This window comes from Diadema antillarum, unplaced genomic scaffold (genome assembly GCF_040938485.1).
Source record: "Diadema antillarum isolate AM-2024a unplaced genomic scaffold, OU_Dant_1.0 seq00000910_RagTag, whole genome shotgun sequence".
Taxonomy (NCBI): Eukaryota; Metazoa; Echinodermata; class Echinoidea; order Diadematoida; family Diadematidae; genus Diadema; species Diadema antillarum.
The window spans coordinates 1,060,769-1,074,367 of NW_027271766.1; the positions used below are offsets into that span (position 1 = coordinate 1,060,769).

The 13,599-nt window shown below is 37.9% G+C and overlaps 1 protein-coding gene across 1 annotated transcript; it reads right to left on the reverse strand.

Annotated features, from left to right (window-relative positions):
* Positions 1 to 4,723: 4,723 nt before the first annotated feature.
* LOC139741233 (uridine diphosphate glucose pyrophosphatase NUDT22-like) lies at positions 4,724 to 13,133 on the reverse strand. The gene is made up of 5 exons (XM_071651828.1): positions 12,946 to 13,133; positions 10,120 to 10,399; positions 8,717 to 8,925; positions 7,425 to 7,518; positions 4,724 to 5,445 (listed from the first exon to the last, which is right to left on the reverse strand). Exons 1-5 carry the CDS (start codon positions 13,131 to 13,133, stop codon positions 5,344 to 5,346), a joined length of 873 nt encoding a protein of 290 aa, XP_071507929.1. The 3' UTR covers positions 4,724 to 5,343.
* Positions 13,134 to 13,599: the final 466 nt, after the last annotated feature.

Sequence of the window (13,599 nt, forward strand, 5' to 3'; positions counted from 1 at the left end):
GGATCAACCTCAAAGAAGTTTAATATTACCCTCCATACCACGAGGGGCATATTTTTCCACTCATGGATCAACGTCAAAGAAGTTTGATATTAACATAACCATCGCTACTGGAGTTCTGTTTCCAATATGTCGACATCAGTTGTTTCCAAGATGGCGGATGCAGGAAGTGAGTTTCATGGAATGAAAGTCGACCAATTGAAGAAATAGTTAACCAACCACGGCATTCTAAGTACAGGGATAAAGAAGGGTGGGTTAATAGAATGAGCATGAACAGCATTTCTGGATTTGTCCAGTCTAGCTTTTTGTAGCTACTGCATGCCGGTGTTGTCTCCCCATCTCCCAGAAAGCAATACATTAAACCGACTTATCGCACTTGGATCAAATGAGGGTGCATGGATTGCAAAATGCGAGAATTCACAAAGATTTATGTGCTGAGAGTAAAATTCACAGCCTCTAGTCTATGCATGGTTTCAGCAATACCTGCGAATACCTCTACAGAACAGTTCCTAGATGATTTGCTCACGATTTCAATCTCTGCAAAACTGAATGAAATTCCAAAAGAATGGTCATTATTTGTTCCATCGATTAACATTTCATTAAATTGTCCCATTTCAAGGAAAATCTTGCTCTCATGTAGACTATATATTGCGCTTCTTTTGAACATAACAGGCCTATACTGTAGTATATACATACATGTACAATGTTCTCCTACCTAGTTCAGTATTTTCTGGTATGCCATGCAATACACTCTGACACGATACATATATCATCCTGGAAAATGGTCACATAAAATAGAATGACATAGAGAAAAGAAAAGAAAAAAATACTAGAAGATATTTACCAGACTTTACAAGAAAGGCACTTCATTGTCGATAGTACAGACTACAGGATTCAAAATCCATCCTAAATCACACATTTAGTAGATTCATATATATTCTGAAAAGTCACACACTAGACTGGAAGGTGATTCTGGTCACTGCATTACTATGTCAACACAATCATTACAGCTCTCAAGTGTTTTTGGAAGGGGGAGGGAGAAGCTTCTTGAAGCTGCAGGCTAAAATTACTTCACAGAAACTAATTCTTGGTCATGTTTCATTTGTAGCATTTACAGGCAATATCCATTTCATATTCACTGGACAATATAGAATTTAGTGTACTTCCAGAAACAGTCAACCTTGAAAACCAGGTGTGTCAGAATGTGTAGCAGGCATACTTGGCTCAAATATATTAACTAGGTGAATCTCAATGGCATACTGCATCAATGTGTAATTAATGCAATGACGTCAAATCTATGTCACACAACGTGGAGCCTTGTATCCCATTAACCCAGAACCACATTTCTGCTGTTTGGTCACATTATTGTTGTTGTTGTTGTTGTTGTTTTGAACTACATATCATTCTTCTCTTTCTGTTGAGCTCCTTTTAGAGGACTATCATAATTAAGCCTATAAACTGCTACATGTTTATCTGATTTTTAATTCAGCCACAAATTTAGAAGATTACAGTTTATATTTCAGTGTCAATGTTACAGTATTTTGTGGGATTTTTTTTTTCAGATGTTGTGCAGACATAATGGAAATTAACTACTTAAACTAGTTCCATCTCATCTTTCTGAAGAAATAGGATATGCAACAACAAAATCCAGAGATGCCAATCTAATGGGAATAAGATGATAATTTCTGTGCAAAACTACCCCACGACTACAAAGGATATTTAACAATAACAACAAAAATAGACTCTAGGCAGTTTCGTTCAAATAACACTTGAATTTCTCTTTGCTTATCCTGAGCTGACACTTGTTGAGTGGCATTTTGCTTCCAAATGCTTCCCACAGACAAGGTTTTGGGGTGGCTCTACAACCCCATGGAGAAGACTTGCAGATAGAGGGCTATGACATGGGACCGATGGTTGGCGGCCATCACCTGACGTCAGCTTGGAGGGAATTGTAGAGCAGAATGCAGCCCTTGCCTGACGGACTCATCTCATTCCACATGGATGATGAGGGCAGTGAGACAATATCCTGATGTAGAAAGATGAAATTACTCTTCCATTTTGTTTTCTTTTTTTTAATAAAAGAACTAAAAATAAAAAATGAAAAGGGTGCATGCACCCTCTCCCTTTAAATCTAAGCTGATTGTATTGTGCTTTAGCCTTTTTTCTGTTTGTTCGTTTGTTTTTGTTCGTTTGTTTGTTTGTATGTTTTTGCTTGCCAGCTGATTAAACCTTAGCCTTTGGACAAGGCCTCGCGCACTGCTTGCCTCTCAGCAGTGTCTGAAAATAGACTAACGCAGTGTGCGTCACATCAGCGATCGCTGGACCGAGCCATCGGGGCCTGCGGCCCCTCCGGCTGTGTTCGTTGCTGTCGCGCAATTAGTCTCGATTCAGACACACAGAGGATATAAGCCCAGACCGCATTGGCTAAAGACTAATTAAATCTTGGAAGTGGCACCAGAAATATAAACTGCTTCACGCCCCCTTCAGGGAATTCCTGGATCCACTCCTGAGATGAATCATGTGTGTTGGTTATGACTCCAAAAGATGAAGCCAAAGGAGTTCAAATTTAATATGATATCATCATACATTTAGATTTTGATCTCCGAAGTACTCTAGTGGAATTGGTTTTCTTGACATCAACAATTTCTTTGTAGCTTTATACTGAAACCCATGATTCCAACTATTTACCATCTGGCACTATATTGCTGATGCACTACTCTCAGCAATGATTGCCTCTAAGATGAAGAGAAACAACATAATATTCATCCTTGAGACTTGAGAAGAAATCTTTCACGCATAGTCAGCCAAAAAAATTATATCATTCAACGCAAAGGACATTTCCAGTCTGCCGTTTCAACTGAGATACATGTAATAAACATAAGAGACGTGGTTACAGGATATTGAAATAACAGAGCTGATACCGTATAAGCCCTTATTTTCATGAGGATTTCATTTCTGCAAATTTTGCGAGTCACCGTTGAACTGCCAATTTAAAAATTTCGCCACCTGATGCACTCAGTCATATACTAACTACATGTAAAATGGCAGAGTGAATGTACAAATTGCAAAACATCAAAATATCTGTGACCTCGTTTGCGAAAATATCTGTTCGTAAAGATAACACCTTATTACAGAAGCTGCACACTCCCAATGCTTAGTTTGATTTGTATCCTGTTTGTCTGTATCCTGTATCATTGAATGACAAAGCACTGCATCAACAATGCTGTTTACCTCATAGACCACTGTTCAAATGCAGCTGCCATTTTGGAGCAACTATTCAAGTGTGCATACACAGAAATAATTGACTTGTCAAAAGCACTGTTTCTCTGTTTCACTGTAAAACGGCAATAACGCCAAAATTCCCCTATTCACAAACCATGCACCGCCAACATCCATACCACGAGAGGCATTTTTCCACTCACGGATCAACCTCAAAGAAGTTTAATATTACCATCCATACCACGAGGGGCATATTTTTCCACTCATGGATCAACGTCAAAGAAGTTTGATATTAACATAACCATCGCTACTGGAGTTCTGTTTCCAATATGTCGACATCAGTTGTTTCCAAGATAGCGGATGCAGGAAGTGAGTTTCATGGAATGAAAGTCGACCAATTGAAGAAATAGTTAACCAACCACGGCATTCTAAGTACAGGGATAAAGAAGGGTGGGTTAATAGAATGAGCATGAACAGCATTTCTGGATTTGTCTAGTCTAGCTTTTGTAGCTACTGCATGCCGGTGTTGTCTCCCCATCTCCCAGAAAGCAATACATTAAACTGACTTTATCGCACTTGGATCAAATGAGGGTGCATGGATTGCAAAATGCGAGAATTCACAAAGATTTATGTGCTGAGAGTAAAATTCACAGCCTCTAGTCTATGCATGGTTTCAGCAATACCTGCGTATACCTCCACAGAACAGTTCCTAGATGATTTGCTCACGATTTCAATCTCTGCAAAACTGAATGAAATTCCAAAAGAATGGTACATCATTTGTTCCATCGATTAACATTTCATTAAATTGTCCCATTTCAAGGAAAATCTTGCTCTCATGTAGACTATATATTGCGCTTCTTTTGAACATAACAGGCCTATACTGTAGTATATACATACATGTACAATGTTCTCCTACCTAGTTCAGTATTTTCTGGTATGCCATGCAATACACTCTGACACGATACATATATCATCCTGGAAAATGGTCACATAAAATAGAATGACATAGAGAAAAGAAAAGAAAAAAATACTAGAAGATATTTACCAGACTTTACAAGAAAGGCACTTCATTGTCGATAGCACAGACTACAGGATTTAAAATCCATCCTAAATCACACATTTAGTAGATTCATATATATTCTGAAAGTCACACACTAGACTGGAAGGTGATCCTGGTCACTGCATTACTATGTCAACACAATCATTACAGCTCTCAAGTGTTTTTGGAAGGGGGAGGGAGAAGCTTCTTGAAGCTGCAGGCTAAAATTACTTCACAGAAACTAATTCTTGGTCATGTTTTATTTGTAGCATTTACAGGCAATATCCATTTCAAATTCACTGGACAATATAAAATACAGTGTACTTCCAGAAACAGTCAACCTTGAAAACCAGGTGTGTCAGAATGTGTAGCAGGCATACTTGGCTCAAATATATTAACTAGGTGAATCTCAATGGCATACTGCATCAATGTGTAATTAATGCAATGACGTCAAATCTATGTCACACAACGTGGAGCCTTGTATCCCATTAACCCAGAACCACATTTCTGCTGTTTGGTCACATTATTGTTGTTGTTGTTGTTGTTGTTGTTTTTAACTACATATCATTCTTCTCTTTCTGTTGAGCTCCTTTTAGAGGACTATCATAATTAAGCCTATAAACTGCTACATGTTTATCTGATTTTTAATTCAGCCACAAAGTTAGAAGATTACAGTTTATATTTCAGTGTCAATGTTACAGTATTTTGTGGGATTTTTTTTTTCAGATGTTGTGCAGACATAATGGAAATTAACTACTTAAACTAGTTCCATCTCATCTTTCAGAAAAAATAGGATATGCAACAACAAAATCCAGAGATGCCAATCTAATGGGAATAAGATGATAATTTCTGTGCAAAACTACCCCACGACTACAAGGGATATTTAACAATAACAACAAAAATAGACTCTAGGCAGTTTCGTTCAAATAACACTTGAATTTCTCTTTGCTTATCCTGAGCTGACACTTGTTGAGTGGCATTTTGCTTCCAAATGCTTCCCACAGACAAGGTTTTGGGGTGGCTCTACAACCCCATGGAGAAGACTTGCAGATATAGGGCTATGACATGGGACCGATGGTTGGCGGCCATCACCTGACGTCAGCTTGGAGGGAATTGTAGAGCAGAATGCAGCCCTTGCCTGATGGACTCATCTCATTCCACATGGATGATGAGGGCAGAGAGGCAATATCCTGATGTAGAAAGATGAAATTTAAGAAAAAAAGGAGGGAAATTACTCTTGACTACAGTGCACTCCCATTGTAACGAACACGGTTATAAAGAAATTCCGGTTACAACGAAATACAAATTCAGGCCGCAATATTATCTGCTCTATATTTCTTATTGCTTAATTGTTTGGTTATAACAAAATTTTGATATATCGAAAGAGAAATGCCAGTCCCGCGGACTCCACTATGACTGGAATCCCCTGTATTTGCTATTCGGAAAAGTGATTTTCTTTTTATCATTATTTTTACCATGATGGCATGGGTTCAAGGTTTCCCCCATGGAGATTACTAGAGGAAGTGTCTGATTAAAATCGGATGTACTATCCCCTCCTTTTATCTCAAACATAAGAGATTAACATGCTAGAGTAGCCATTCTTTGGGTGGCCTTCATTGGAGATACCGGTAAGCAAATGACAGTTAGCATCAGAGGTACACTGGTCACACTCTCCCATGTACCTGCACAGTGGGTCAATAGTGTAAAATCAAACTTATTCTCCTCCTATCTTATTTCCCCTAGATTGCTTTGTACAGCCATATTAAGTTTTTGGAAAAGCTGTGAGAAAAGTGACACAAATGAAAAAATTTCCTTCCATATTCCATTCTTCACATGAAAGAGGAAGTCACAAGACAAGTGAGAAGGTGTGGTATAGGCCATCACTTTGAGACCAATATTTACACAATATCATATTGTTTAAGAACATTTTTGGTTGCACAGTAAGTCATTACAAACAAGACAAACAAGAATTATCACATCACAGCGCCTTTGGCTTGGGCAAACAGAGATAATAATATCATTCTCATACGTACAGTGTACTCTCATTTCACTGGAAAAAGTTTGCTGTTGTGCTTGATTAAATTCAACAGACTGTATGCAAGGCTGTGCACTATAAACCCATTTTTTCTACTGGTCCGACCTGTCTGTCAGACCAGTAGGTAGGTCTATTTTTTTCAATTTTTTACGGGCCCATTCCTGAAAAAGTTACTGGTTCGACAGTGATTTTTACTGGTCCTGGACCGTCGGACTAGTGTCAGTGTGCAGCGTTGCAGTATGAATTGGCAAAACATTATTTAAAGCTCCCATGATTACTTGAAAGTGCAGTTTACTACAATTTACAGGTAGAAATTGCGATGACAATTTTGATGGCCTACACAAAAAAGGAGAATATAGCACTGGAAAAATGCAGCAAAAGTGTGCAGTAGACATAATATATAACACTGCCAAAGAAAGTGTAAGTGAGAGTGAGTGAGAGAGAGAGGGAGAGAAAGAGAGAGATGTCATACACACATACAAAAGAAAACATATTTGTAACCTGTAGCTGGGCTCGACACTAACTTTTTTTTAATCTGGTGGCCCAGTCAGCCAACTAAAATCTGTACATGTGAGATTTTATATACACTGCAGATGCGTATCCAGAGGGGGGCGCAACCGGCGCATGCCCCCCTTTATTTTTCGTTAAAAACAAAAGAAATAAAAAGAAAAAAAAATGAGATGAAACCCGGTAGCGGCACCAGAAATATTAGTTGCGCCGCCCCCCCCCCCCCCCCCCCCCCCAATTACGGAATTCCTGGATCCGCCCCTGTAGTGGCCCAAAATAAAAGCAAAAATAACAATCCATTTTGAATCTTAGTTGCCCAATTAGGCCACTAAAAGATAAATTTGGTGACCCAACACCAACTTTTTGTGACCCCAGGCCACTGGGTCCCTATGAATGTCTAGCCCTGCCTGTATTGATGTCTGAACAAAACATGTCTACGTCAAGCAAACATGGGCAGCAAATGGAGAAATGATGTTATATAAACTTTTGCACATTGCTATAAAAACAAAATCCTAATTCTTTCTACATATTTGTAAATTGCTTTCTTTCACAATATTCAAGAATGACATCTCCAAAAGAAATGCTTTTATAATGTGTAGAAAAGGAAAATGCTAGATAAGTACTTACCTTCAAGGGGACTAATTTCAGACTGGAAGACTCATCCGCTTCAGGACCACCTTCATGGTACAACCTCTTGACTTCTTTGGATGAAAGACTGCATCTAAACACACACAACACAAACAAACATGCACACATGAACGCGCAAAGGATATTTTCAAGATAATGAGAGACTAATGATTTAGACTCAATTTTCATGAATGTATCAACTCAAGTGCTTTTAAGTCTACATACAAGAAATGTCTATTAAATTATATTAAACGTATCCATCCATCTTCATTTATTTTGTTCTTTCTGTTTGTTTTATTTGTTTAATGTAGTAGCAGATGTTTCATATTTCATTTTATTTGTGCATGTAATCTGTAACTGTTACTATCGAAGTACTGTGAATTTTTCTCCAAATCTGCATGTATTTGTATATTTTTATGTACTCAACTCTACAAAGGGGATCACATTTGTCCCAAGCCTTTGGCTTTCTTTGTGAATTCCCTGACACATTTTACACTGTAAATATTTCTGTTTTTATGATTATCAATAAAGTGAATTTAATTGAATTCGAGTAAACTCAAGTTTTAATGTCTTCTGATGGCTGCTCATAAACAACATTGTCTTTTCTTGGCAATCACTATTTGTTGTTGTTTTCAACCAAGCATAAATATATTCCATGAAGACAATGAAGACAATGACCAGATTTCCATTTCCAACAAGCCACTGTGGAACACATCATTACAAAGGGTACCTCTGGACAATTACAAGAAATGATGTTTCCGTAACATGGCTATGACTTCATTGAAGAGAAAAACAAAAATAAAAACATTCTGGCATTTACGGAAACACTGCTACGCATACATTCGATTCTTATTGCTTCTAATAATTCATTGAGTCCATTGCATCTGTACTTTCAATTAAGAAAGTTTTGTTTTTAGGACAGAGGCTCTCCATGATGGAGAGTTTGGCAGCCATGATCGTATAACCTACTGTCTTAACGCAATATTTTGCGAGTCTGCTTTTTGTTAACTCAACAACACATGAAAATATCAACTCTGATCCAGACATGGAAGTGACATGCATATATACAAAATTTGTAATGTATGTTTGCGTACTGGCATGCAGTACATAGTACTTGAATAAGGTGTATTAGCTTAGCAGGCCTGAGTATTGGAGTTCCTTCTGCGTGAATCGATGCATAAATTTAATCAATTGCAAAATTGTTGGGAAGTTCCGAATATTGAAAAATTAGACTTGCTGGAGACATGGCATATACAGTATTGGATTTTGTTCTTGCAGACACGTTTACTCACTTGACAAAATACTCTGAGCTTGGTCTCCCAGAGCTGGTGTGGTTCACTCCCACACCCATTAGAACTGGCTCACTCAGGTGCTCTAGTGGAATGTTCACCTCATCACGAATCTCGTTCAGCGTTGACTGGAAGATCTCTTTGATGACATCTGATGGATCAAGATTTGGCATGATGATGTCTTGTAGCTTGGATGACCCTCCCTTCACCTCCTTCATGGGTAAAAAATACATTCATTTAAAAATAGGCATTTTAGCAAAGAAACAAATGAAATTAACAGGATCGATGCATCAAAATTTGCCAGACCATTCAACAATGAGGCTCTTTCACTCTGCACACATTCAACTGTATCAATAATTATGGATGAAAAGTAATATGTGATTTTCTTGATTGACCTGTATTAAAAATGACAATCATAGATTTACAAGCTTATTCCCATTGTCAAGACCCCCCCCCCCCTCCACGATACTGTAAAACATGATATATTCGCGGCATGAAATTTTTGCAAATTGGAGCCGACAGCCTTTTTTTTGGCATGAAATTTTCGCGAATTGCTACTGGCATTCAATGAATGTAGTGTAGACAAAAGCTTTCGCGTGCATTTTAATTTCGCGAATTTTGGCGCTCGCGAAATTCGCGAAATTAAAATGCACGCGAAAATTCCTCGTTTTACAATAACTCCTGTCAAAGACAGAGAAGTCAGATCATATGAAAAATGTGTTCAATCCCTCCCCCTCCCCAACACATAAAGGGCTAGACAAAGTATTTTTTAAGAGTATACATATCTAAGATGGTTTACCCATATAAAACTTCTCTCTTTTCTTTTCTTTTTTTTTTTTGCTACAGTAGCCTTCATAGCACAAACACAAGAAAAAGATTACCGGCTAACTATGAAGTTGCGACATATGTAACACTTTTTTAAGCACTCCAAAAGTTTTAAACATACTGTCAGCTATAAAGATACAGTAGGTCTGTATTCAATTTTACAAAACTTGCTAAAAACTGCATGTTTTAATCTCAGCACCTGAGGTTATGACTATAGCAGGTAACTAAGGCACATTTTCATTTATATTATGGGGAGTTCCTCTGGACCTTCATCTGCCTACATGCACAAACTTGTGTGCCAATACAGTACCAATTCTTTGCACAATCAGAGAAGATACTAGTACACGTTCAAAAAGATGATGACGAAGAAGAAGGAGAAGAAAAAGAAGAAGAAGAAGAAGAAGGAGAAGAAAAAGAAGAAGAAGAAGAAGAAGGAGAAGAAAAAGAAGAAGAAGAAGAAGAAGAAGGAGAAGAAAAAGAAGAAGAAGAAGAAGAAGAAGAAGAAGAAGAAGAAGAAGAAGAAGAAGAAGAAGAAGAAGAAGAAGAAGAAGAAGAAGAAGAAAAAGTAGTAGTAGTAGTACCCCTGGCTCTGGGTGCCCTCCAGGTATGTCCCACAATCCTGCCGCCTCCCCAACTCGCTGACTCCGCCTGATGAAGACGACAAACTCATCGGCTGTCAACACAAACGCCCCAACTCCCAGGGGATCTGACATGTAGGCCTGGCTGCTGCCAAAGTCCTTCAGTCCTAGCTGTAACAGCTCGTCTGCATTGCTGGCCCAGTTGGTTGTCTGAAACTGCTTGTAATCTGTCAGGCCCAGGCAGAAGGTAACACTTTGGGAGTTCTCCTTCACCGAGTGGAGCCTGTAGAGTGAACAACTCATTGGTTATGATGTGGTACACACAGCTATAAGAAGTTGACAACAATAATGTTGAGTCAGTACCCTTCCCGTTTGCTTGCATTTTAAGGCCAAGCGCAAAAAAAACCCCAAACAAATATATATCAGTTGCTTGTCCCCGCCTGCATCCAAAAAAAAAAATTGTCTCTTTTATTTTTCAGATGATAAAAAGACGACATTTTGCACATGCTCAGGCTAAATATTGTGCTGTTCTTAAAAAACGACTGGAAATCCAACTACCCAAATAGCGTTGTGCAATGGATTAACCATTTTAAAATCCATTGCATCGATTGGGTCCTGGAACAAAAAAAAAAGGGGGGGGGGGCTCATCTTCCTTTTTTTCAAAAGTTAGGACGAGTTTCCTTGGACTTAGATACCACTCCTTTAACTTATCAGGTTGAATTTCATGATGCAAATCATCCAAAAGTAGAAATTGTTGTACTCACAAGCTTGGCAAGGCAAGTCCCAACCAATCTGCATGGGACATTAGAGACTGTCACTAGCAAAGATACAATAATAATAAAAAATAATTTAGAAAAAAAAGGATTTGGTTTTTGTCTACTGTATAAGCTGTTATTTTTGCAAGGGTTTAATTTTCGTGAATTTCGCGAATAACAGTTGGACCGCAACTTTAACAACACACAAAAATGTCACCATACGCTAAAGGGGGTATCTCACTGAGCGGCGAACGTTTGCAAACGTAGCGAATTTGGGAATTCGCCAGGGTTCGTAAACGGTTGCAAAAGGTTCGTTAACATTCGCAAGAAAGTTCGCAAACGGTTTTTATTGTCGCAAACAGTTTTTCTTGTCGCAAAGAAATTTTGAACATGTTCAAAATTTCTTTGCGAACCTTTGCGAATTTGTATTTTCGCTAACAGTTGCAAACATTCGCAAACATTCGCAAAACATTCGTAAGAATTCGCAAACGGTCGTAATACGGTGTCGCTAACGTTTTTATAGGATTCGCCACTGCTAGCGAACAAGTAACCACATGGTTCCTATATAAAAGCTTCTGAAACAGACAAGGTTCCTCTCTAAGAAAGTTCTTGAAGCTCTTGACATCTCCATCATGATTGTAATTGCTTCAAAAGCTTTTCATATTGACTAAAGTCTGTCCTCTGCAACAAGCACTCTCTGACTCTCTTTCTTTTCTTCTTCCTTTCTTGTTTTTCTTTATTTTATTTCTCTTATGCTGCACAACTCTCTAAAAAAGAAAGAGTGAAAATGTTCACTCTTGAAGGAGTGAATTACAGAAAAGAGTGAGTTTTGAGTGAAATTGGAGTGAATTTTGAGTGAAAATATCTATTTTCACTCATTTTGGAGTGACCTCAGGGATCACTCGAAAATCTTGGAGTGATCCCTGAAGTCACTCCAAAATGAGTGAAAATGAACATTTTCAGTCCAAAATCACTCTAATTTCACTTGAAACTCACTCTTTTCTGTTATTCACTTCTTCAAGAGTGAACATTTTCACTCTTTCTTTTTTAGAGAGAATAGCTGTAGCAGCAGCCTGACAAAGCAGCTCTTCAAGGATAGCAACACCTTGAGCCTCTTCTTGGCAGAAATTTATTTCCATATCCTGGAAATCCATCTTGAACGGTTGTCACAAGAGATCTGAATTCAGTGGAAGGTTTTATGTCGTTTTATGGGTCTTACTATACACAATCGCCTGGTTCTTTTCTAGGTCCAAGAACATTCGCAAAATTGTCGCAAAGGATTTGCAAACAGTTGCTAATATTTGCAAAACTGTCGCTAACATTTGCAAAATTGTCGCTAACGTTTGCAAAATTGTCGCTAACATTTGCTAACATTCGCTAATAGTCGCCACCTGTGTTCGCAAACACTTTCGCAAACATTCGCTAAAGGGTTGCTAATTGTCGCTAAACATCGCTAAAAGTCGCTAACTGTCGCTAATGGCAGAAGCGAACTTTGATTTTTCGCAAACATTCGTCAGAAAAGTTGGCGAATCTCAAATTCGCTACGTTCGCAAACGTTCGCCGCTCAGTGAGATACCAGCTTAAGGTAGTATTGTGCTTATGAAGGCCCCTGTGTATATTCGCGAAAACAACATCTCACGAAAATGTCTGTGACCCCCTCATTCGCGAAAATATCTGTACGCGAAAATAACAGCGTATACAGTATATATATATATATCTGTTATTATCTCCCTGTTTGATATCATCAAGAATAATGAATTTGAAAAAAAAATGGTGATATTGACCTTTGTAAGTATTTGAATAACATGTAACTCACTATGAATAGGGCCTGAAAAAAAAAAAATTATACGGTGATGTGTAAAAAAAAGTAATAAGTATGAAATGCTCTACAACTATTTTATGAAACAGCTAGCATTTTGTTGTGATGGAACAGACATTTTATAGTGGATATTGTTGTCAATACGTAATCAATAAATTATATGTACGTCTTTATCTAATTTATAAGCCCAAAATTCTCACTTGTGCGCTATGGGCCACAATAATTGTCTTTCAACTATGTATGACTCAAACTCACCTAAACTTTGAACCATTGTAGAGGGAAGGGTTTTTCTCAAGACGCTTATTCCATATCTCATCAACATGCTCCTCATGCTCTGGTAGAATGATACGGTTGTAGTCTTCACTGAGCACAACTGTGACAGCACTCTTTGGCACGCCAGGTGGAGATTTTGCTGTGAAGATGAGACTTACGTCTGTATCCATGGCTGCTAGTGTAAGATATAATATTGACACACTTACACAGGTAATACAAACGTGAAAGAGCCGAGTCAATTTTCTTCAATTTTTTTCACTTTCTACAGTCAATTTTTTCAAAGGATCAAAGATAAAAATAATGACCCACTTGTTTTTTGATTATAGCTATTCTCAAAAGCATTTTTATTCTTGTTTTGTTTCTTTACATTGCTTCACTGTTTGCAGAACCAACAATCCATGATATATGTAAACTAAAACTTATATCAGAAAACATCCTTGGAAAGAAAACAACATTCGAACAAAACATGAACAACAACAACAAGCATGAAATTGTTCATTGGTGGCCTTTACAATACATTACATTGTACATATGTTCATCACATGGTAAAACAAGGACACCACAATTTGTTGCATGATTTTTTTGTTACCTCTTTTTGCAAGAAGTTAAATACACATGAGTAATTCATGGAACTCA